This window comes from Xenia sp. Carnegie-2017, unplaced genomic scaffold, assembly GCF_021976095.1.
Source record: "Xenia sp. Carnegie-2017 unplaced genomic scaffold, XeniaSp_v1 HiC_scaffold_71, whole genome shotgun sequence".
NCBI classification, from domain to species: domain Eukaryota; kingdom Metazoa; phylum Cnidaria; class Anthozoa; order Malacalcyonacea; family Xeniidae; genus Xenia; species Xenia sp. Carnegie-2017.
Window position 1 is genome coordinate 13,418 of NW_025813539.1, and position 21,229 is coordinate 34,646.

At 35.4% G+C, this 21,229-nt stretch overlaps 3 protein-coding genes and 2 long non-coding RNA genes across 5 annotated transcripts; 4 read left to right on the forward strand and 1 right to left on the reverse strand.

The window, feature by feature from the left end:
- Positions 1-499: 499 nt before the first annotated feature.
- Positions 500-8,214, forward strand: LOC124459242 (U5 small nuclear ribonucleoprotein 200 kDa helicase-like). The gene is given in 19 exon segments (XM_047008751.1): positions 500-547; positions 1,388-1,532; positions 1,535-1,770; positions 2,495-2,563; positions 2,640-2,816; positions 2,956-3,249; positions 3,645-3,866; positions 4,054-4,266; positions 4,807-4,988; positions 5,100-5,307; positions 5,545-5,706; positions 5,836-5,938; positions 6,014-6,105; positions 6,216-6,302; positions 6,375-6,527; positions 6,654-6,734; positions 7,245-7,328; positions 7,420-7,526; positions 7,974-8,214. Coding segments are annotated over 19 exon segments (2,892 nt in total). The 3' UTR covers positions 8,203-8,214.
- Positions 8,215-8,342: 128 nt separating this feature from the next.
- Positions 8,343-10,146, forward strand: LOC124459288 (serine/threonine-protein kinase/endoribonuclease IRE1-like). Its single transcript, XM_047008778.1, has 3 exons — positions 8,343-8,752; positions 8,839-9,210; positions 9,976-10,146. Exons 1-3 carry the CDS (start codon positions 8,624-8,626, stop codon positions 10,144-10,146), a joined length of 672 nt encoding a protein of 223 aa, XP_046864734.1. The 5' UTR covers positions 8,343-8,623.
- A 2,949-nt stretch (positions 10,147-13,095) lies between these two features.
- On the reverse strand, positions 13,096-13,820 carry LOC124459220. The gene is made up of 3 exons (XR_006953513.1): positions 13,748-13,820; positions 13,465-13,533; positions 13,096-13,294 (listed from the first exon to the last, which is right to left on the reverse strand). It is a non-coding gene; the product is annotated as an uncharacterized LOC124459220 (long non-coding RNA).
- Positions 13,821-15,186: 1,366 nt separating this feature from the next.
- Positions 15,187-16,558, forward strand: LOC124459218. The gene is made up of 3 exons (XR_006953511.1): positions 15,187-15,211; positions 15,309-15,982; positions 16,177-16,558. It is a non-coding gene; the product is annotated as an uncharacterized LOC124459218 (long non-coding RNA).
- A 2,118-nt stretch (positions 16,559-18,676) lies between these two features.
- On the forward strand, positions 18,677-19,947 carry LOC124459215. Its single transcript, XM_047008732.1, has 3 exons — positions 18,677-19,178; positions 19,272-19,487; positions 19,770-19,947. The coding sequence occupies exons 1-3, from the start codon at positions 18,810-18,812 to the stop codon at positions 19,929-19,931; spliced, it is 747 nt and encodes a 248-aa protein (XP_046864688.1). The 5' UTR covers positions 18,677-18,809; the 3' UTR covers positions 19,932-19,947.
- Positions 19,948-21,229: the final 1,282 nt, after the last annotated feature.

A 21,229-nucleotide genomic window follows, 5' to 3' on the forward strand; every position in this document is an offset into this window, starting at 1 on the left:
ATTAATGCTTCACAATATTGTCATCACTGAACAGTGTTCAATTAAATTATGCAAACACCATACTTCTGGTCATGTGACGCCTTAGACATAGCTCATAGATCAGTGTTGCTGCTGTAATATTGAGCAGAATTAAGAAAGTGCATACATGGTGATAATGAGTTTAGCAAAAGATGCTTCTAAGTTGGTTGATCAAAATGTACATACTATGTTGATGTGATAAACTAGGCTGTTGGCAGTGTGACCATACATGAATAATTTATTGTCAAAAATGTGGTGATCCGAGTGCAATGCATGCTCCCCCCTGTACCAAATGTGACAATTATTTAATCAGGTGGGGCTGTCTAAGCTTGCTAGAGCAGATCGGGTGATAAAAATTACAAAATCTGGTCACACTGGCTGCCAAGAAATGACATGAATTTCTTCAATCTGCACTAAGAAAGAACAAAGGTCTGTACAATGACTTCTGTTTAAATGACAATTTTCTTATTTAGACGAAGTGATGGATGAGACATATGGTGTTGCCGTACAGTTTGATGAAGATGAAGAAGTGAGTTTTGGAAGACTATTGTGCATATGCTTCACGACTATAAGAAAATTGTATTGCAAGGAAAGGGGATTGCCGGATTGGGTACTAATGAAAGCATTTAAAGGCAAATATTGCTTGCCTAGGCTTTAGTGTTCGTAGTAATACTTTGATGCTTGAGATACTTAACAATTTATTTTGTTATTAATCAAGATTTTTGCCTTCATGTTATGTACAGAGAACTGTTTTGCTGACAATTCCTGATTTCAAATCAACTAAGTTTAACTATATAGAGAAGATTTTTTTCTTTTCATTGATTTCTTGTGTTAATAATGTTGTACTTCATTCTGGATCATTCTCCATCTTCACTTCGATATCTTTCTTTTCCTTTCGTATGTACTTCATTGCTAAAGAATTTTATGGGAAGGACTGGGTCAGGGTACTGATATAGTAAATATGCATAAATATTTTATGGTAAGGACTGGGTCTGGGTACTCATGTAGTAAATACGCATAAAGATATAGTCTTGTGAGCAGTGGCATCAACAGCTCAATAATTGACAAAGGATATTACTCATATATGCATGTTAAGGCAATTTAGTATGTATGTATGAATATTATCCCTCCCCCCCACACCTTATATTGAGCTGGAGATGCTACTGCTTCCAAGTACAAGGTCTCCACAGTTATAAACGTTCTCGTAGTCGCTACCTTAGTACCATAGAGCCATTCCTCATTTTGTTCCTTCATCTTAAATTGTATATGCTCTTTTGTTTCCAATTGTTGTGTTAGATAATTTACTTCGCGATCCATGTGTACGCGTTGCGTGTCCATTTTTATGGGTTTTTTGTTTGCGTGTTTTTAGCAAAGATCTGGCAACGATTCAGCTTCACAAGATGTTCTACATCCACGAAGCATTGACGCCTTCTGGCTTCAACGAGAGCTTGGAAAGTACTACAACGAAGCAGAAGCATCCAGAAAGAAATCAGAGGAGGTTTTGGAAATATTAAAAATGCCAGCGATGAAATTGAACTCGAGAACAAACTGATGTTGTTGTTGGGTCACGACAAGTTTGCGTTGATCAAACTTCTACGTAAGAATCGTATGACTGTATTGTATTGTACATTGCTCGCCAGTGCACAGAGCGCAAAGGAAAAGAAAGATATCGAAGTGAAGATGGAGAATGATCCAGAATTGGCACAGATTCTCCATGCTTTGACTGAGAGTGTTGAAGAGGATTTAATTCAGGTACATCATAAGATTTGAGGGGCAATCCTTGTTTCAAACGTCAGCATTTACTACTCTTAATACCAGTACTATACACAATACCCCCATTAATCATTCTGATTGACATACGTAGTGATTCTCCCCATACACACAAAGAATACTTCTCACACACAACTGGGAGCTGCTGCAGCCAATCCGCCGCATTCTTTACATTTATTACACATCAAAACAACTAATACAGTAAACATTACATCGACTGAACGGCCCTGCTCCTTCGAGTAGTCTAAACTCAACACTCTTGATAACTATTATACCTATATCTTTACTGCTCTATCCGGGTGGGCGGGGACTGGTACTCTAGTCAAGTCGTTCCTCAGTCGGCGGAAAATAATACATTTCATAATTGTGTTGATATGGTGATTCTCCTCATCTCTATCGTGAAACACGTGTAAACAAGTTTTAACTTTCATTGTGTTGATATGGTGATTCTCCTTACCTCTATCGTGAAACACGTGTAAACAAGTTTTAACTTTCATTGTGTTGATATGGTGATTCTCCTCACCTCTATCGTGAAACACGTTTAAACAAGTTTTAACTTTCATTGTGTTGATATGGTGATTCTCCTCACCTCTATCGTGAAACACGTGTAAACAAGTTTTAACTTTCATTGTGTTGATATGGTGATTCTCCTCACCTCTATCGTGAAACACGTTTAAACAAGTTTTAACTTTCATTGTGTTGATAGGAAGAAAGAAGTCGCAAAAAAGCTGCGAGAAACGCTCGTGTTGCTGCAAATCTTGCTGAAATCGAATCCGTGAGTTTTATTGTTTGCCATACGTACATGCGTTTGTGTTGCTGAACATGTTTGAAACTTATTTGTATACTTGAAGGCCCGTATTGGTGTGAGAAACGTTCTGGACCTGGATGAATTGGCTTTCAAAGATGGCAGTCATGTCATGGCAAACAAGAAATGTCAGTTACCCGATGGCTCGTTTAGAAAACAGAGAAAAGGCTACGAAGAAGTGCACGTGCCAGCTTTAAAACCAAAGTCTTTTAACGAAGGAGAGGTTAGTGATTTTTGTTCATAAGGTTGAAAAGAAAGCAATCGTCGACAAATATTTTCCTATCTCTTGAATTACATCCACGTCGTGTTCGCTCATCTATAGTTTATGTTGTGATGAATGATGAAGGTATTCATTATCTTAGGCTCTGGTTCCTATTACCACTCTGCCTCATTATGCGCAACCGGCATTCGAAGGATACAAAGCGTTAAACCGTATTCAAAGTCGCCTGCACAACACTGCGATTCATCAAGACGAGAATCTTTTGCTGTGTGCGCCGACAGGAGCAGGAAAAACCAACGTTGCTTTACTTTGTATACTTCGAGAGATCAGCAAGCACATTAATCTGGATGGAACAATCAATGCCGATGAATTTAAAGTCATTTATATTGCGCCAATGAAATCCCTTGTGCAGGAAATGGTTGCCAATTTCAGCAAAGTGAGTGTAACTTTAATTCGTACGAACGCTTCTCTTGTATAATTTTCTCAAACCGAGATAAATTCCTATATTTTAATGTAAAGAGTTTTGCCAACATATCAGGGTAGCTATCACCCTCTTGACCGCTTACCGCAGAGTCAAATCGTTGGTTTTGAGTCTGTATATTAAGAGAGGAAAAGAAATTGACTTCGATGATATAGATATGCCTTTGAAATTGGGCTCGTCTGTTTCTGAGTACAGTTACAGATTTTGGTTACAGCTTTATTGATTTATGAATTAAGAGTAAAAAAGAAATACGTAGGGTCTATCTCGAGATGAAGCATTATAGATAGATAAACTTGAGATTCTAAGCACGCCTTGACAAATTACGACATCTTGTGTTCATTCTTCATTAGAGATTGAGTACATATGGTATTAAGGTAGCTGAGCTGACGGGAGATCATCAGCTGAACAGAGAGCAAATCAACGCGACACAGATTATCGTTTGTACGCCTGAAAAATGGGACATTATAACGAGAAAGGCCGGTGATCGAACGTACACACAACTCGTAAGGCTGCTTATTATCGACGAAATTCATTTACTTCATGACGAACGAGGTCCGGTTCTTGAATCTTTGGTAAGTATGGCAGGTTATGTAGATAGATCATTGCACACGTAGCTATACAGCTAGAAAGTTTTAATTGACTCGAGGTAGTGTTTGTTGATCTAAAGAAATGGTAAAAGAAACAAACTACGATGTTACTTTCACATCAAGTTACGTCACGTGTTATCGCTTGTTCCTTACGTAGTTAATATTATTAAAGGTGGCAAGAACTATCCGTCAAATAGAAGCAACGCAAGAGTTGGTGCGTCTGGTTGGACTGAGCGCTACTCTTCCTAACTACGAAGATGTGGCGACATTCATGCGGGTAAATCCGAACAAAGGTTTATATTATTTTGATAACAGTTTTCGTCCTGTGCCGTTGGAACAACAATATATTGGTGTGACTGAAAAGAAACCGATGAAAAGATTGCAGGTGTGTTTTTGAGAGCTTAAATATTGAGATCACTGAGGTATATATATGTACATATGTATACAACGTGTGTAACAATCTGCCCTCTCGGCTGTCACCATAGTGCAATTGTGACTCCTGCACTTGGGACACAGGATGTACCGTTATACATTCTATGGATTGTTTTGTAGAGTCAGCAGAGTGCTCAAACCTATAAATGTGAGCTTGCATAGCGCCAAAGCGGTGAATGTCTCATCATGTGTTTCTCTACACAATCCGAGAGCGCTCTGAGAGAGCGTTGTGTATATATTTATATACACACAGCACATAAGAGAGCGTTATGTACACACAACGTGTATAACAATGTACCCTCCCGGCTATCACCATAGTGCAATGGTTTTGTTTGAAATCTGGAAAGTATTTTCTATTTTGTAATAAATAACGATTAATTTAGTTGACTGGAATGTATCGTTTATGAATGATGAATGATATTGTTTGATAAATGGGTGTATAATGTATAGATGATGAATGATATTGTATGATAAGTGGTGGTATATTGTATAGATGATGAACGATATTGTGTACGATAAAGTTATGGAGAACGCTGGAAGAAATCAAATACTAATATTCGTGCACTCAAGAAAGGAAACTGGTAAAACAGCTCGTGCTGTTCGTGATATGTGCTTAGACAAAGATACACTTGGTTTGTTTTTGAGAGAAGATTCAGCTAGCACGGAAGTGTTGAGGTATGTACAAGTACACAGACCTCTTATGGACGTACTACAGTATCCACCATTATCCTTGGTAAATCATACAAATAATAAATCACCCTCCATAGTTAAAATAATTGATTTTAGGACGGAAGCTGATCAAGTGAAGAATGGCGAATTGAAAGATCTTCTTCCTTATGGCTTTGCTATTCATCATGCAGGAATGACTAGAGTGGACAGAACTTTGGTCGAAGATTTGTTTGCAGATAAACACATTCAAGTCCTTGTTTCAACTGCTACACTCGCTTGGGGCGTCAATCTTCCTGCTCATACTGTTATAATTAAAGGAACTCAGGTGTGTACTGGGGATGTATGTGTACACTAACTCCAACACTCGCGTGTGTTTTAATCGTTCTACTTATACGTAAGGGACTCGGGTGTCCTGTAGGGATGTATGTTAACACCATCTCCAATACCCACGTAGGTAATAGTCATTCTGCTTATACAAATGGAAAGATGCGATTAGATTTCAGGAATGTTTTATATAATTCCGCCTGTTGATATATATATCGTTCGAAATTTTTACAAATAGATTTATAATCCAGAGAAAGGTCGTTGGGTCGAGCTGGGTGCTTTAGATGTCCTTCAAATGTTAGGGCGTGCAGGTCGACCTCAATATGACTCGAAAGGCGAAGGAATATTGATCACCAGCCATTCTGAACTTCAATATTATCTGTCTTTAATGAATCAGCAAGTGAGTAACATTCACTTTGCGTTATATGAAGTATTCTTTTACAGTTAAAATTGCATAGTTTTCTTTTTTTTGGAGAGAGGGGGTCTTTTTAGACTTGAAGCAAACGTTATCACGATATGTTTTGTTTAGTTACCAGTGGAAAGTCATTTCATTGATAAGTTGGCTGATAGTCTTAATGCAGAAATTGTTCTTGGCACTGTTCAAAATGCCAAAGAAGCAGTAAATTGGCTTGGTGTGTTTTTTCTTCACATTTAAAGCATGCTTTTAAGGTGACAAATTTAAATTGAATTATTATCTTCTTGTCAAGGTTATACGTACCTATATATCAGAATGCTTCGTAATCCGACGCTTTACGGAATTTCTTACGATGATCTTGAAAAGGACAATTTGCTAGAACAGGTTTGTTTTCCCTGCCATCAAATTGTTGGTCTTCACTACAGTCTGGTAGCAACCTTATCCTAACTTATTACTTTCTATCCCCTTGAGCTAATGTATTATCTTTATTATAGAGACGTGCTGATCTCATCCACTCCGCAGCAAGTGTGTTGGATAAAAATAATTTGGTGAGATATGACAGGAAGACTGGTAACTTTCAGGTTTGTGCTTCATTCAAAAATCATCCATATTTTTGAAAACTTTTCTCATTGTAAAATTGCTTTTCTTTTCAGATAACTGAACTGGGAAGAATCGCCAGTCATTATTATTGTACACAACACACGATATCCGTGTTTAACAGCTTATTGAAGCCAACATTGAGCGAGATTGAATTATTCAGAGTTTTTTCTCTTTCGTCAGAGTTCAAGTATATCACCGTCAGAGAGGTATTTTTGCAACCGACGTTTCTATTTACTTCATAAACACAATCACCCGTCTGTTTATTTAAATGTGGTATTATAATGCCTAAGTTTTGTGAATTGATATACGGGGAGTGTGGTGTTTTATTCCAGGAAGAGAAACTTGAGTTGAATAAACTCTTAGAAAGGGTCCCAATCCCTGTCAAGGAAAGCATTGAAGAACCAAGTGCCAAAGTAAGCAATGTGTACCGTGCTATCCATGTTGTACTGTTAATGTGCCATGTTATCCATTTATAAACCGTAATATGCACAATTTCAATTAAAACATAAATAGCATTCTCTTCCTCGCCATTCTCATCATTGTTTATTTACTGTGTGTACATTTGCAAGAAGAAGAATTGCAAAGTTTTCATATGCGCTAAATTAGCGCTGTTCACTCTAGTTACAAAATTTACGTTTCACTGCTGGTGGTAAAGTCAAGAAAGCGACTAAGACTGCTGTATTTTTTTTGTGCATTTAACCTCTGAACCGCTTACCGCAGGCTCAACTTGTTGTCCTTGAGTCTGTATAATAAAAGAGGGAAAGAAATGTGCTTTGATAAACAAATAGACCCACGTCATCGGGTTGGTCTGTTACTAAGCAAAGCTACAATTCTTGGGTTGATGACTTCTTATGAATGATATCTCAATAAAAGTCTTCTATACTGGCATTGATTTATTAATGACTTATCAATGTTCTGTTTAGGTTAATGTTCTGTTGCAAGCTTACATATCACAATTAAAGCTGGAGGGATTTGCTCTTACTTCCGATATGGTTTACGTAACCCAGGTAAGCGGATTACAAAATTTCAAATTAGATTCATTTTATTTTCTTGAGTAGTGGTAAAAGAGTCGTGAAATGAGCTCTGTTTATCTCTTAGTCCGCTGGTCGACTTGTGTCTGCGATCTTCGAGATTGTCGTTAACAGAGGCTGGGCGCAACTGGCTGACAAGACTTTGAATTTGTGCAAAATGATCAATAAACGAATGTATGTATTTGATAGTTTTGATGGCAACGATTCGGTTCTTTATTATCTTCAGTGTTGTAAGTCGCACCACGCATGATTTCTTGTGAAGTTGCCTCGTTCTCACAACGCTCCTGTTGTGTTCTCACAACACTCGTGTTGTGCTGTCATACAGGTGACCTGTAGGGAGTGGTGTAGCTTTCACTTAGAAAGACGCTTTCCAACATGTATTATGTTAAAACTGCCTCTTACTTTTCCATCTACATACATGATGAGCACATCGTTGATTGTATGTTGAATAAAGAAGAGGAAAATTGAAACATCACTAATGTCACAGGCATATCTCTTCAATATAGTTATGCTTGATCGCGAAATTGATACATATTTACATAATTGTGAGGAGTCGACCAATGGCCATAGTAATGTTATCGTGTTGAACATCTTAGCTGTATCGTTTTTCTGTTCATCCAGGTGGCTGTCCATGACACCGTTGCGTCAGTTCACCAAAATTCCAATGGAAGTAATAAGGAAGATTGAGAAAAAGGATTTCCCTTGGGAGAGATTCTATGATCTCGGAACTAAGGAGATCGGAGAACTGATTCACATGCCAAAGATGGGGAAAACTTTACACAAGTTTATACATCAACTTCCAAAGCTTGAACTGGCTACTCACATTCAGCCAATCACGAGGTCAGTGTGAGAAAATCTTAGGGTTTAAGGAGAAAACTAAGTACTCCTATTTAAGAAAAATAGGCATGCGATAAATCATGGAAAAATGGATATTTTATTGCATTTTCCTGATTTTCAATGGAAAAATGGATATTTTATTGAAATAGGCATTTTCTGTCGAAAATCTTGGAAAAGAATATGTCTATTTGATACTCGACCTATGTGAAGAGTCGTTGGAGGAATATGTGGAATCAAATTCAAATAGTTTGGATTACCATCAAAAATTACTTCCCGATATTCTTAAACAAATTTTAAAAGGATTAGCTGATCTTCATAGCGGTGAGCGTCCCATTCTTCATCGGGATTTGAAACCTTCCAATGTTCTACGAAACGCACAAGGAAAATTTCTAATAGCCGACTTTGGTATCAGTAGAGTATTGAAGAATGGCTTCATGACACATGTAAGCGATCCTAACAAGGGAGCTCCGTATTGGATTGCTCCTGAATCATACAGTGAAAATGATGACTCCGTTGATAAGGTTGACAAGTTGACTTCTTACAAAAAAGAGTCTGATGTAATGGTAGGTCTAGAAATGTAATCATTTACTAACTACGTGTGAATTTATTTGATATTTTATTCACATTGTTTCGTTTTCATTGATTTTAGAATGCAGGAATGGTGGCTTATTTTGTTGCAACAAAAGGAAAACATCCTTTTGGAACAAAGGCGTATAGACTACAAAACATGTTGGAGGGAAAACCCGTTGGTTTGGAAGAAATCAAGGATGTTCAACTTGAAGATCTTCTTTCATGGATGCTACAACGACAACCAGAAGACAGGCCATCAGCTGAAGAAGCGTTAAAACACCCTTATCTACAATCTTACGTGGAGAACTTCAATATACTGAGTGACATCTGGAACAATATTAAACAATCACCACTTGTTCGTGAAAAGTTGAATATTAAAATAAAATGGATGGAGCGTGTCAACGATAAAGTCTTGAAAGATTTAACAACATTCGAAGTCAATGGCAAAACAGTAAATCTAAATTACCAACCTTCGTGGGAGGGTTGTTTAAGGTTCCTACGAAACGTTGGCCAGCATTGGCCTGATGAGCCTCGTTCACACCTATCACCATATGTTGAGGAAGGCAAATATAAAAACTATTTCCTACAACTATTTCCTGAACTTCCTCCTTTAGTGCACAAAATCATAAGGTCGAATTTCTGGAAAACAAGACTTGATCTCACGGTACATTTTATCTGAAAGCCGTAGAAATATTTTTTCATATTTAGCAACGTAGAAAATTTAGGGTTGCATGACGCAATTTTTTGGTATTTTCACTTAAGGTCTTTCTTTAAGTATTGAATGTGTTTGTTTTGAGTACTGTATGAATGTTTTTTAACCCTCTCTACTTTAAATATATTACCGATACCGTTGCAAACATTTTTAGAAAACATTTTGTGAAAATTGCAGAAGTCAATGAAAACAAAATTGAAAACCCTGATAACGGTAAAAAATTATTTTTTATTTGAGGTATTTAAAATTATTGATAAGATTCCATTGTGTTAAAGAGGAAGTACTTTCACGATTTTTATAAAGGAGTTATATTTATACAGGACTAGGCGCATAGTCAATGAAGATTGAATTGTGCTAACTCAAAGTGTATTCCTTTGTGCAAGGGTAGACGTATGTGAGATGCAATGATGGAAGTCTGACGTTTTAATTAAGCGTAAGGAAGATAATTTCTTATAACTGAAAATCCTCAGAATTGATTTATTTCATGACGGTATGCCATTGAAGATAGAGTGTGTTACAAACATTTGTGATGGTAAATCCATTATTATAAGTACAAGTAGAGAGAAGAAAAATGTCTCTGACAATACAGTCAATGACGTCGAGTCCTTGAAAAAAGACATTTCCTGCCCCGGTTACAAGTTGAAAGAAGAAGTTCACAGTAAATTAAAGAAGTAAAAAATTTAACCAAATTATTGTTTGTCCCTGAAACAGTTTTGTGTGAAGCCTGGCTTCTGTTTGGTCTAAAAATCGATGGTAGGTCTTCATTTTTTTTGTAAGAAATGCTTGCAACTGTCTTAATTGCTGCGAAATTTAAGATTTTAGAAATGCATTTTGGAGTAGCGTACCTAAAAGGCAGTAAGTGCTGCCTGTGTGAGTGTGAAGTGCATGAGAAGTCACTTGCATGACAAAGCAGCCGTTGGTTTAAAGTGCTACTGAAGTGAAATTTTGGGTATCGATTTTTTCCTATAATCAAATAGTTCTATCTTTCCTGATCACTTTGGTACAATTTTTATGCATATTGAAGCCCGGGATCATCAATAAATTTTTGCTCAAAGTTGGGTTACGCGTGCGAATTTTTACTACTGAAATATTATACGGATTTAACGTAATTAAAAGGACGGAAGTCGAAGTATGAGCATTGATTTACTAGTATTTTGTTAGATTTTTAACACATATACACAATAAAATATGAGTTCTTCAAGCAGTGAAAGCGAACGCAGTTCGGATACTGAAAACTCAGATATGGCAAATGAAAATTTACTTTCGAATTCCAACGATGAGGATACAATTGTTGGTAATTCAGTTGTAAATCCTTACGAAAATGAACCTCTTGCGAACGCAGTCGGAGAGAATTTTGTGTCGGTCGAAGAAGACGCAGATGGCTTAGAACCTCGAACATTGGAAGCGAGGTTCGAAGGAACCGTTCAGTTAGATAAGTGGTAAGTTGATGAATGTTATTAGAACTCTAGAAGAAATTAAACCATGAATTAAACATGTTATTTTGTCCTTATGTCGTGGTGCATAAATGTTTTTACTCCTAAGTTATAAATTAAGTTATGTTTATCCAGTCTTATTTGTTCTTTACTAATCGATTGCTGGACGAGGCAAAGCAACCAGTTCTTATCGAGATATACATATTTTAAAACTCCTTGTTTCAACTGAGTTGAAATGGAGGATTTTTTCACGATATTTTTCTGAAAATATGAAGCAAATATTAAGGACAGAGCTGTATTGAAATCAAATGCAGTGCAAGATTAATTAATGAGCTCTTTGGTACAAGTCGTACATTAAAAAATACCTGTATTAAACAGCTAGCCTGGACAATTTGACAGATTTGGACAATCATGATGATGGTGTGTAAAGGTTTGCTTTATGCTAAAAGTTTTATAAATGCCATCTGGTGTTTCTGTGAATGAATTGTTTGTTATACAGTGTAGTAAACAGGTTAGTACATCAAAATCAAGATAAAAACTACTTTGTTCAATAATGTGCCAAATTATGCTCCTACCTTGAAATATTTGCTCAAGAAAAGCTTATCATGACATGCATGAAACGTTAAATACAGTACTGCATCATCTGACAAAATCCATACGTTTTCAATTCCAGGTGATTAAAAATTCACATAAGATGCATTGGTTGCAATGAAGTTGAATGTGGAAGAAGCAAAAATTGATGACAAAGAACTTTTTATGTCTTTTGAAGAATTACGATATCATTTAAAAGAATAAGAGTAGCAATCTAGTAAAAGAAGCCACATCTGCCTTCAACATGAGACTTTTCCAATTATGTATAGTTACTTTGTACAAAATACTATTTTAGATAAACTTGATTTTAAGTCATTCACTGATATTTTACCAAAAGACAAAAAGAAAAATTCAAAGGCATAATGTAAAATTCAAAAATTTGTCAAGTTGTTTGAACCTAGAAAAAATTAGTATAGGTAACTGTAATTTGTAAGGACACAAAAGAAAAGTAGTGCAAGAAGGTTAGCATTTTTGAGAATTAATAAGTTCTTGACATACATTACACAAGGCCATAATATTATAAATAATGTCTGTATAATAACAATTATACAACATGCTAAATATCTTCACCTACATTATAATTATTTAAACAGGTTTGCCTTCATGCAGCAATAAGAAAAGTGTTATGTCAGAGAAACCAATGCACTTTAATTTAAGAAATAGTATTTTCAATGGGAATTTAATGTAGTTCTGTTCAGTAGTAGATCCATGGTTGTCAATAACAATCCAGTTTCTAATATCTTGGCTCAAAACAGAACCAGCAACATGATTAGAGAATTTCTGAATTTCGTTCTTTTGCTCTCCTAGTTCAAGATATTTTCCTCATAAGTTCTCAGTAGATTTATCAGAATATCATAATACTTTATAAGACATCCAGAATCTATCCTACCAAAAAAAACTCAAAAAATTACATACCTACTTATAATATATTTCCAGTCGACTTAAGTCGTAGGGGTAAGCTAACTTTTCTAACTCCTTTTTGGACATTTTAACTAAGATTTACCCATCTATTCAAGAAAGACAGTTGCACCAAGCTGTTCACAAACAGTCAAAAACACAAGTAATGCGCATGGGATTATGCATTAAAGCTTAACACATTGACAGTAAAGATTGCCGTTTGATATTTATTTCTAATATAGCTAAAGCATTACTTGAAAAAATATACGTTATTTTACAGTAGATTTACCTCATTTAAATGTGTGTGTCTATTTCACAAAAACCTGAAGCATTATTTTCAATATTTTATGCTTACGGTATCGTGGTTGTTTTCGCTGGTTGTCATTACTATTAGCACAGAATAGATACATATCTATTCGCACATTACTATTACTATTACTATTAGCACAGAATAGATACAGAATAGATACAGAATATGTATCTATTCTGTGCTATTAGCAGTAATAGAGATTCGTTTCGGGATTTACTATTTGTACAGCAGTTCATGTCGTGACGTCACTTGTGCCGATTGCGTAATAACACGAAAACTACTTTTGAGAGATCATATGCGTGTATGAGTATGAGTATGAGTGGGTGAACAAATCTCTAAACAGTAAACAATGTATCTTAATATTAAAATACACTGTTTAGATAACTTTATATCTTTTTTTAAATAAACATGTATATTTAGCGATAAATTAGTAATTATCGACAGAGGATTTGCTCAGAAATCGTTCGAAATACAAGAATTATAATGTTGACAAAAGTGATTTGACTCGTTCTCGCATGGCTGATATCTCGGCATGATCGAATGATTGGCGAAAATCAGGAATTTTCATCAACATCTCTCCAGTCAATGGTTCCTAGAAAATGGTGAGTAGAAAGTAAAATGTTTTAAGATAATTAGTAGAGTTTTGCCATATATAATACAACAAACATGATTAATAAAGCTACAGGTAGTTGTGTATGTCATTGTTCAAATAACTAAGATAAGTCTTAGATTATTAACTGTGCATGGTCTGCATGGAGTTACCTTAATTAACATCTCTGCAAATTTCATGACATAAACTCCACAGTCAACTGAGTTTGGTTGCTGTGGTACCTAAAACATGTGAGATAGAAAAAGATGTTTATGGATGAGGGTTTATGCGAGAGATAGAGACGTGTGGCGTGGAAAAATTCATGGACCGGTCAACCCCTCTGGCGGGGATTAATACTGGCCGGTATATAAATGTTGTTTGTTGTTGTTGTTGTTGGATGAGGGTTTACAACTATATATATATATATTTCTTTGGGTACCTTACAAATTGACTTACCAATGGGTAAACAACCCGATTGCTCCTAAAATCATGTTCAAGTTTTTTTCGGGCTGCCCATTCAACGTTTAGGTATCTAAAGTCAAGAAATGTGTTGATAATTTTAAAAATATAGCTCAGCCTATAAATATATATATATATCAGTGAATAAAAGATTATGCAATGGTTCAAGTCATCAGTAGAGTGCCTACACAGAGTAGAGTAAATGAAGATAGTCTTGTTACTTCATACCACTTTTAACAAATTTGTAGTCAATATGAAGTCTTATGAAGTAACCCAGGTTTGTCTTTATATATGTATACATATATATATAAGTTTGAAAATTTGTAATCCAGGCATTGAATATATAAAAGATAAAACGTTTCTTTGGATTTTTAAATGATTTTTATTGAGCTTTCGTTTTTTTGTTTTTTTTTTTATAAGTTTGTAAATTTGTAATCCAGGCATTGAATATATAAAAGATAAAAAAAATAAAAATCCAGAGAAACTTTTATCTTTTATATACATATATATATATAAATTAAATATTATATAATATCCCTGAAGAGTGATAAATTTAATATTATCCCCTGAAGAGTGATTAATTTAATATTATCCCCTGAAGAGTGATTAATTTAATATTATCCCCTGAAGAGTGAGAAATCACGAAACAGGCTTGTCGGGATGAAATTGTAGTTTTTGTGTATTTTCTTCTTCTCATCAATATACATATATATATATATAAAAGATAAAAGTTTCTCCGGATTTTTATTTTTTGATTTTTATTTTTTTTTATCTTTTATATATTCATTGCCTGGATTACAAATTTTCAAACTTATATATATATATATATACACACACAATCTGCAGACATGCATGTTTCAGCGTTCTACGTCTTGTCAGTGCAAATTGGTACATGTATATGCATGAATGGTCACTGGATCCCTTACATCTGCTCTCTACAAGCACATGTGGTACAGACACAGTAATATGTGTCCACACCTGTGCACAGTGCAATGTACAATATACCGGGTGTATATATATATATACCCGGTATATATATAGGTATATATATATACCCGGTATATATATAGCTCACCTTTATAGGTTTGAGCACTGTGGTGACTCTACAAAACAATCCATACAATGTGTAACCGTACGTCCTGTGTCCCAAGTGCAGGAGTCACCATTGTAATATGGAGAACTGCCACTGTTCGTGATGAACATATAAAAGTTTCTGGCTTGGCTCTGCCGTTTCACTTTCTTCCTTCACTGTACACATGCGTAAGTGAAACTTTGATGTGGGGTTTTGCTTGTCCATTCACAATCATTTTTGCAAATTCACCTGATCCAGTTTGCTAAGTTTTTGTTTGTTGGTAGCTGAGTAGATATGATTGATGATGTCTGTGCTGGTTGGATAAAATGACCGGTTATGTTAGGGCCTTGACTTTTATCATCTTGAACAATATGTTTTCCACATGGTAGGTAAGTAACTTTTAACTTCCTGCCACTGTGTTACACCTATTTAATAAAAACAGCCCAATAGTTCTGGATGATAATGTAAGGCCACCTTTCTTTTCAGTACGCCGTATTGCCGTTAGAGTTTGATGAATGTTTAAAATCAGTATGCCTCACCTGCTGCAACAAGCTCGTGGATTTTCTCTATTATAAGCGGATGGACCCCATTGGAAATGCCGCACACTTCTCCGTGTGGGTGGTTTGTGTGTGCTTGCTGGTTTGGAACTTTGACAAAAAACCTCTTTATTTTTTTAATTTGCGCTTCATTGTGTTCTTATCGATTTTTAACTTGTTCAAGAGCGATGGTTTAATGACTCGTTCCATCTACAATAATTTGGACACAGCGCAGACGAACGAAGCTTGAAAGATGTCGATCCAGCAACTTCGTATTTTTGTAAAAACTCGTTCAAGTTAGTCTCTCCATCAATCCAGCCTGTGAAATATTCACCATTCTCTACGACCTCTTTTAAATATCGGCTTATAACCTGTCGAATATCTCGATTGTTTGCATTATTTAAATTACCCGCCATTATGCAAATGATCGCGCAAAAATAAACTTGAAATTAACTTAATTTCATCGCTCAAAAGTAGTTTTCGTGTTATACGCAATCGGCACAAGTGACGTCACGACATGAACTGCTGTACAAATAGTAAATCCCTTTTCGAAAATTTGACGAATTTAAATTCACTTATGGACAAAATTTTTAATGCCATCGGATAGGATATCAAGCATATGAGGTGAGAAACAGTTTTGTTGTAAAATACGTTCTTCAAATATAATTTTACGGGTTTTATAGTTTCTTGCCTTGAATTGTATGCGAGATCCATGTTTAGAACGTCTCTTATATTGAACGGCAGTTGCCCTAAGAATTTATAATTTAGGACAAAAGTAATAAATATATTTAGTGTGATTCCATTTCTGTATTTTCTAGTAAAGAGTTTCCTATTAGAATGGTCAACGGATTTGATAGAAGCGATAAAACGACCTACTGTGCGTAAAGAACGTTCTTCAGATGAAGACGTTATTGGTATAAAATTTGGACTAAACTAATTTATTTTATATTTGATTCTTGAATCGGGGCTTTTTATTTGCAATGTAGCTTGTCTGCATAATTGTAATTTAAAGTTTTTATTTGTAATTGTATATTGAGTTCCTGTGGCTATAATGTCTGTCAAATTTGTATTAACTTACAAATAAAGATGTTTTTTGTTGTCTTATTTTTAATAAACAATATATGAAATTACAATTTTTTAAAGAATGAAGTTATTGATAAATTGTTACAATTAAATTAACAACTTTACCATTATGTCAAACATATTGTCAAGCTCCTACAGCTTAGCTCTTTGGTTAAACTTCACTTGTGAGTTGTGACCCACAATTGTATGTGAAAAATGATTAGAATTATGTTTGATTCACCGCATTGATCAACCAGCAGAGAGAAATTATTGCAACAAAGGGCTCGAAAATTTAATTTTTGTTAAAATCCATAAACTTCATTCAGTAAATTAAATTTTTATTGTAAGTAATCATGTCACAAACAGAACTTATTCTGACAAAACCAGTTATAGTTACTCTTAATGCCATTATTTAAATTGTAATACTTTACACAGTAAAATGTTTACCAAAAGGTGAAACACAGATACACCAGAAAACTTTTTTAAAACATTTGACAGGGGGAAACAGTGCCAAGCCAACACCAATCCAATTCACAAAAGCATTCAGGAAGCTTTTTTATGTTCACTTCTCACATCATCAATAAGCATCCATGTCAAATATATAAATAATCTCCTGATTGAATTTAAAAAGGCAGAAATAACAAAGTTAAGTCATGTGGACCATATGGCAGTATATGTTTTACAAATTGCTATTCAAGCACTTTATTGGTGGAGGCCAACATGCTGCTGCTTATGTTCCAACTTGCTCAAAAAGTCATTCAAGCTTCACAAGTCACAACTGTGATGAATACGAAATATTTTGGCATCAGATGACTTTCATAGTGGCCATGCAGCATCTCTTCTGATAGTTTAAAACACCTGGGTAAACAATTTTGGTGATTCGAATGTCCTGCCAAACGTTTGCAATATATAAACTTAACTGGAGGATAATTTGATTTGTCACTTGTTTCAGCCACGACCGAGATTCCAAATGTTAGAACAAATGTCTTCAAGATTCTCTGCAGAATTCTTATATGTTAAAATTAAATCTGACGACAAACCATATACCGAGTACGCATCTCGTCAGATACATATCTACTTTGTAAATATTCCGAATAAACCCTCATTTATCAAAACGGACGTCGAATTAATGATAAATTGTTGAGAGCTTGATGTGTTAACTGTATCCACACAAAAAAATATTAAAAAAATGGCCAATCTATAGAAATATTTGGGTTTATTTGCCAAAACCCATCCATCATCATCATCATCATGCAGTCAGTCGTAAACGACGAGGACTGTTCTATGGTTGGATTGAAGCTCTCCAGGCCGGTCTGTTATCAGCCAGTTGCTTCCAGGTTGTCACGTTGATGTCTCTCCTCTTTAGATTTCGTTTCATGACATCTTTGAGTCTGAGTCGAGGTCGGCCTTGGTTTCGTTTCCCTTCTACTAGTTGGCTGTACAATAGATGGCGTGGTAAACGAGATCTCTCCATACGATGGACATGACCAATCCATCTTAAATTCTTTTGAATCAGCATGTCAGCCATGTGTGGCAGGTCAGTCAGACGGAGAATCTTAGCATTTGCGATCTTGTCCCGCCATGATATCTTCAGAATGTCCCGCAGTTGTCTCATCATATACGCACTCAGTTTCTTCACTTGAAGCCTGTAGATTGTCCATGCCTCTGCTCCATAAAGGAGTGTTGACAGCACCAGTGGGGTCCTAACCCTAACCCTAACCCTAACCCTAACCCTAACCCCATCCGCAGAACTATATATTATATTGCGATCTGGCTGAATTTATCTGGCTGGAAACATGGCCGCCGTGTAAAGTTGCCCGGATGCTGCGGACACGAACATCAAAGGCTCCGACATCGAGTGGCGCTTCTGTATGTATCTATTTCAGAGAGTTTGAATGATGATCAGTCCTGAGAAGGACTGTTTTGATGTTGTTGACTGACGTTTCGACAACCTTAGCGGTAGTCATCTTCAGAGTCAAAAAGTGGTAGTCATCTTTCATCTTCAGAGTCAAAAAGCGGTAGTCATCTTTCGACAACCTTAGCGGTAGTCATCTTCAGAGTCATCTTTTTGACTCTGAAGATGACTACCGCTAAGGTTGTCGAAACGTCAGTCAACAACATCAAAAACAGTCCTTCTCAGGACTTTATTAACCTGGACGATCATCATTTACAAACATATAACGATACTCCCGGGTTCAAACCATTTACTTTATCTATTCTGTGGTGAGAGTAAAAAGACTGGTAATTAATAATGACAAATGGCCAGTGTGACGTCACATCGGGAACGCATTTCTGCTATTGAATAGCAGCTATTCTATAACGTTAGTATTATAGCAAACACTAAAAGATATATTTTTTAAGAAGTTTGCTAAAAAAATTTTCCGGTAAGATGCCACACAGATGCGTCGTGTTTGGATGTTCAAACACATCAAATTCGAAGAAGGGGATTGCTCTCCATAGAATCCCATTTGTGAATGATACCAGACCAGAAGCTAAGAAACGTAGAAAAGCTTGGGTTGATTTTGTCAAAAGAAAACGAAAAAATTGGGTACCTTCTGCGTCTTCCGAAGTTTGCTCTAAGCATTTTAAAGAGGATGACTTTGTGTGTCGCTTTACTGGTGAGATGGGAGTGAGTAATTCGGATACACCACTGCTTGTAGCTCCCACACTTAAGAGGGATAATATTGGCATATGTGTCTGGCCTTCAAAGCTTAATGAAACAGAAACCGTGTTATCAGAACGAGATCGTCGTCGCATTGTGAGTTTTACATATAAAAAAATCTATTTAAGGTTCTCCTTTCATTTATGTGTTGCTAACTTAGGAAGTAATTTCACAAAACTATTGATATAGGTATTTCACGCTCGGTGTGCAAATTACGAAGAGTGCAGCGTGAGTCAAGAAGGAAGCAATTTCCAAAATATAGAATCTTCTCAGCCTTGCACTTCTTTAAATAATGTATCTGCTGAAAATACAGATGAATGTATGCAAACAGACACTATGACTTTCATTGATGAAACTGATAACAGTTTTCATGGACCACTCAAAGATCCTGGCAAATCAGCACATGTAAGTTTGATTAGCTCACTTTGAATGAAATTGAAATGAATAGAGTTACGTCTTCCAACAATGACAATATTTCTTTGCCGAACAATTTACCCTACATTAATAACTGCTTAGCAAATACACTGATTGGGCTATTATCAATGCTGTTTCATTAGAGCAGTTTACCACAAGTGTAAATTCAAGTTCCCTTTAAGAAATATTTAATATTCAAACTAAAAAGTATTTTGTAAAATATTATTATACACCTTGTAATTTTAAAATTAAGAAAGTGTGGTTTATTTGAAGGAGTGGGTAAATGCAAATGACAAGTGGATCCAGACATTGCCACTGAAATGTCAAAACTGTGTGAAACTGACTAGCAAGCTGCTCCAAATGAAGAGAAGAAAAAAAAAAGATATGCTGCTATATGCTGTGCATGGTGCCTTATGTAATGTATACATGTTCTGATAAATAACTACTCTTTAGACTGATTGTGAAATGTTTGTTCCATTAGTTTTTGGTGGTATATTACGTGACAGTCAGCATGCTAACTGCTCTTCAACAGAATCACATACTATAATATGTGTGGATGGAAAAGGTACAGTATGGCAACAATGACAGTATTTTGACTTTGACTATATGTAAATGTGTATATGTTAGTCATACTGTTAAGTATTAGCTTCATTTAGGCCAATAATTTCTATGTTAATTATTTGCATATCAAATAATCCAATTTTTAATCTCATACAAAATTTAGGTCGGCAGCATTTAAAAATTGTCTAATTTTGTCAGTGTATTAAGGATGCTGAAAAACTAACTAAACTCCAGCAGTGGCCTGGCTCATCTTCTAAACCCAAAATTGCATTTCACTTTGACTTTATGGATTTTGCTGAAAAATTCTTGCTCGAGAGCCATGTATCCTTGCACAAATTTTGCAGCACTGTTGAAGTTGATTATCCTGAAATGCTGCCTAGACTGGTATGTATTTCTCATAAACCTGAATTGTGCACCCATGTGATAGTCTACCCATCAAATATTGGAAATAGATGGGTTGTACTTTGCAAAAAATTTTATTGAATGATTGTTATTTACAAACAACATAAATAATGCGTATTTGCCTCAAATAAGTTATATGTTATAAAACAAAAGTCTATTTACAGTTATTGTAGACCTAATAGTTAGATTATATGTGTAGAGTAGTACAGTCTAACCTGTTTTAAGTACACACCATTGGACAACAGACTAGTGTCAGCTTAATGAAAGTGTCAGCTTGATTGAGATTTCATCATTATACTTTCATTATTATTATCTATATGAGATTAAGTTTTGGATTTTACACAGTATCTGCTTAGTAAAGGGTCATTTGATACAAGAGGTTTGACTGTATATATTATATCATTTAAGAATTTGATTTTTTTGTCAGATATTTCAAACACCAAGTCAGATCATTAAAGTTCATACAGAAAGACCTGATTGATTATAGAAATTGCCCTCTTTGCCCACAAGTCAGTATTTGATTTCTTTTTTTCTACTATTTGCTTTGTGAACTATTTTAAATTATATATTTTTTGTCACGTATATTATCAGAACATTTAATGTTGTTGTAAAATATGAAGTGTTACATGTTTACCATAAAATTCATTTTATTTTCTTAAAGAGCTTTGTTTGCTTTAGACTATTCATTCCATGGATGCTTGCTTTGGTCTAACTCGTAAAAAGTTGGCAAGGAATAGTTTTGCCATCCAAACCATGGCTGCCTTAAGTTT